The sequence below is a fragment of the Camelina sativa genome, chromosome 17, assembly GCF_000633955.1.
Source record: "Camelina sativa cultivar DH55 chromosome 17, Cs, whole genome shotgun sequence".
In the NCBI taxonomy this organism is placed as follows: Eukaryota; Viridiplantae; Streptophyta; class Magnoliopsida; order Brassicales; family Brassicaceae; genus Camelina; species Camelina sativa.
In genome coordinates, this window is record NC_025701.1 from 26,110,132 (window position 1) to 26,113,481 (window position 3,350).

General features: G+C 37.0%; 1 protein-coding gene and 2 pseudogenes across 1 annotated transcript in view; 2 read left to right on the forward strand and 1 right to left on the reverse strand.

The window, feature by feature from the left end:
- On the forward strand, positions 7-1,629 carry LOC104758043 (annotated as a pseudogene).
- On the forward strand, positions 1,613-2,273 carry LOC104759807 (annotated as a pseudogene).
- LOC104758044 (succinate dehydrogenase subunit 5, mitochondrial-like) overlaps positions 2,453-3,350 on the reverse strand; it is a 2,904-nt gene continuing 2,006 nt past the window's right edge. The window contains exons 4-6 of the mRNA XM_019238999.1: positions 3,087-3,272; positions 2,701-2,781; positions 2,453-2,509 (exon numbers count right to left, since the gene is read on the reverse strand). Of these exons, the coding sequence (XP_019094544.1) occupies positions 2,453-2,509; positions 2,701-2,781; positions 3,087-3,272 (324 nt within the window). The remainder of the gene's footprint in view (positions 2,510-2,700; positions 2,782-3,086; positions 3,273-3,350) is intronic.

Below are 3,350 nucleotides of genomic sequence, written 5' to 3' on the forward strand. Positions count from 1 at the left end.
AGATTACAAAGATCTTAAGGTATGTTTCTTATAATTATTGAATATAACAATTAAACAATATCAAAATCTTGAAGAAGGTCTCTAGATAAGGTTCGATTTCTTCATTTTATACGTTTTTTTGGTGGGTAAGAAAGATAACAAATGTAAACACACAAAAGAAGATAGATCATCTTTGCGTATCATGATAACGTTAGTTTGGTGCCATGTCTTTTAGTTTCTCTATCACCATCATGTCTTTTGCTTCAAGTAAGTTATGATACTTTTTTTTCAACATAATCCACTTTGGTTTTATATTGAGATGAATCCGTAAATGTGTTTTCTTTTTACTAAATCCTGTTTGTCTTAATCTCCTGCTGTCTAATTTGGATATGATTTTGTACTTCCAGAATCTAATCTTGGTCAATGGTCATAATATTTCTTGAATTGTTCATACTTCATAAGCTAAGAACACAGTAAAAAGGTATTAAAACGATAGTGATGTTGCGTGCACTGAAAACAACCCAAGTGATGTTAGATAAACTGTCATTGTGCAGCTCAGTATTGTCTATATATAACCTAAACCAAGAAATCATTCAGAGATTTTCAACTCAATTTCACTCATTTGAGTATCTTTCGAAAGCATATTTGAGCAGAGAGAGAGAGAAAGATTTTTACAGCTGAGGATGGTGTTCTGCACCGATGACGCGGCCACAGGTGTTAGAGATGCCTTCACTTATTGTTACAGATGCAAAGGTAGGAAAGTAACACTTTCGGATCACGAAGAGGATGATGATAACAAGCCTATCGGAGATTTTAACTACGACCATGAAGTAACTAGAAAACTAAATTCATTTGCCTTTCGGTTTCATTTTGCTTTCTTCTATCATTCTTCTTCAACGACAAGAGTTACAAAACCTTTCTTTTTGTGACTGTGTTTTCTTTCAGGTTGTTGTTTTCGAGATTAGAAGTCGGGCAATGGAGAAGCTAAGGAAGAAGTCAAGGATAGGAATGGAAAGACTAACTTACCAACCGGCAAAGGAATGTGACATCGAAAAGGAAGAGGGTAACGAGTTTTGTTCGGTGAGAAGCAGTTTTTTCAGAATGTTGTACGAGTGATTTGAGCATAGAAGGATATATGACGGCGAAAACTGAGTTCTCGAAAAATTCAAGCTTAAAAGGTTTAGAGCTGGAGAAACAATGGAAGATGCATTACGTAAATGAGATTAGGAAAGGATCAGTTATTCAAGAGTTATGTCACTGCCAAGGATGGCCATTTGGTTTGGGACGTAAAGCTGCAATGCTTCCGCCTCTTCCAAAGTCACCTGCCGAGTCATGGTCTTGGAGGAAGCCAACAAGAGTTACTCCAATTCCATTCGTTTGAGAAAAACCAGCTCTAAATGTTGAATCATTAAAAACAAAAGATCTCTCATGTAAAGAAACAGTAAGAAAAGAACGAACACAAGGGCCTGTTAAAATAGTTGGAGCTGTGAGTTTATTTTTCAATTGGTGTTAAGCTCTAAATTTGAAAGCTTCGTTTTGGGGAAACAATGAACAAACTCACCTTATATGTCTTTTGGTCAGATTGACCTTTATTATGTGCTAAGACACAATAACGCAATAAGTCAATAACAACATGACAAGTTTTGCTCGCATTTAAGATCTTCTCTTTCAGTTTTATGCCCTTTGCTCCACGTAAGACCCGGAGAGTCCTGAAGTTCCAAGAANTGACTGTGTTTTCTTTCAGGTTGTTGTTTTCGAGATTAGAAGTCGGGCAATGGAGAAGCTAAGGAAGAAGTCAAGGATAGGAATGGAAAGACTAACTTACCAACCGGCAAAGGAATGTGACATCGAAAAGGAAGAGGGTAACGAGTTTTGTTCGGTGAGAAGCAGTTTTTTCAGAATGTTGTACGAGTGATTTGAGCATAGAAGGATATATGACGGCGAAAACTGAGTTCTCGAAAAATTCAAGCTTAAAAGGTTTAGAGCTGGAGAAACAATGGAAGATGCATTACGTAAATGAGATTAGGAAAGGATCAGTTATTCAAGAGTTATGTCACTGCCAAGGATGGCCATTTGGTTTGGGACGTAAAGCTGCAATGCTTCCGCCTCTTCCAAAGTCACCTGCCGAGTCATGGTCTTGGAGGAAGCCAACAAGAGTTACTCCAATTCCATTCGTTTGAGAAAAACCAGCTCTAAATGTTGAATCATTAAAAACAAAAAATCTCTCATGTAAAGAAACAGTAAGAAAAGAACGAACACAAGGGCCTGTTAAAATAGTTGGAGCTGTGAGTTTATTTTTCAATTGGTGTTAAGCTCTAAATTTGAAAGCTTCGTTTTGGGGAAACAATGAACAAACTCACCTTATATGTCTTTTGGTCAGATTGACCTTTATTATGTGCTAAGACACAATAACGCAATAAGTCAATAACAACATGACAAGTTTTGCTCGCATTTAAGATCTTCTCTTTCAGTTTTATGCCCTTTGCTCCACGTAAGACCCGGAGAGTCCTGAAGTTCCAAGAACAGTGACCTACAGAAGAAACAAAATCAATGCTTAGCCTTAATATGGTGCCTGAAAATGCCATACATAATTCAAATCATGAATTTCCAACAAGCCTAGAGGATGCATGAAGGTTGACAAAGAAAGTAAGGAAATGATCACAAATAGAACAAGTGAGAATGGGGAAGACAAGTTGAAATTGTCGATTACACTACTCATACTTGAATCAGGCTGTTCTCGCTTAGCTTATATGTTGCTGTCATAGGTGCACATTGCAACTTAATATCAACAGTGAACAATTTCTGCGAGTATAGATTCCTATAATCAAGTGAAATAATATAATTACATTACCTTTCTCCATCCTAACCTGGATGATGCATGAAGGTTGAGAAAAAGATAGAATAAATCACATATAGTATAGTGAGAATGTGCAGGACAAGTTGAACTTGTCGATAATTATGCAAAGTCATGTTTCAATCAGGCTATTCTAGCTTACTATCTTGCTGTCAAATATGCATATCACAAGTTATATCACCACATGAGAAGAAGTTTCAAGATTCTAGGCTCCTAAAGGCTAAAATCAAGTAAAAGGATGTAATTTTATTACCTTTCCCCATTCAGAACCAAGCCCGCTGCATCTCATCTTCAAGTGGATCATCTTTGTCCCCAACTCCATCTCAACCTTCTTCTTCAAGTAAACTTCTTCAGGTTCAAAGGACTCTAGGTAATCAGCATACCTCTGATAAGCAGTACGCAGCGCATCAGTTATATCATTTGGTAAAGGCCTCACACCCTGCACACACAAAATACAAAAACCAAGTAAACATCAAACAGCCAGAAAAATGAAACGTTTGAGAGTGAGGCAAACAAA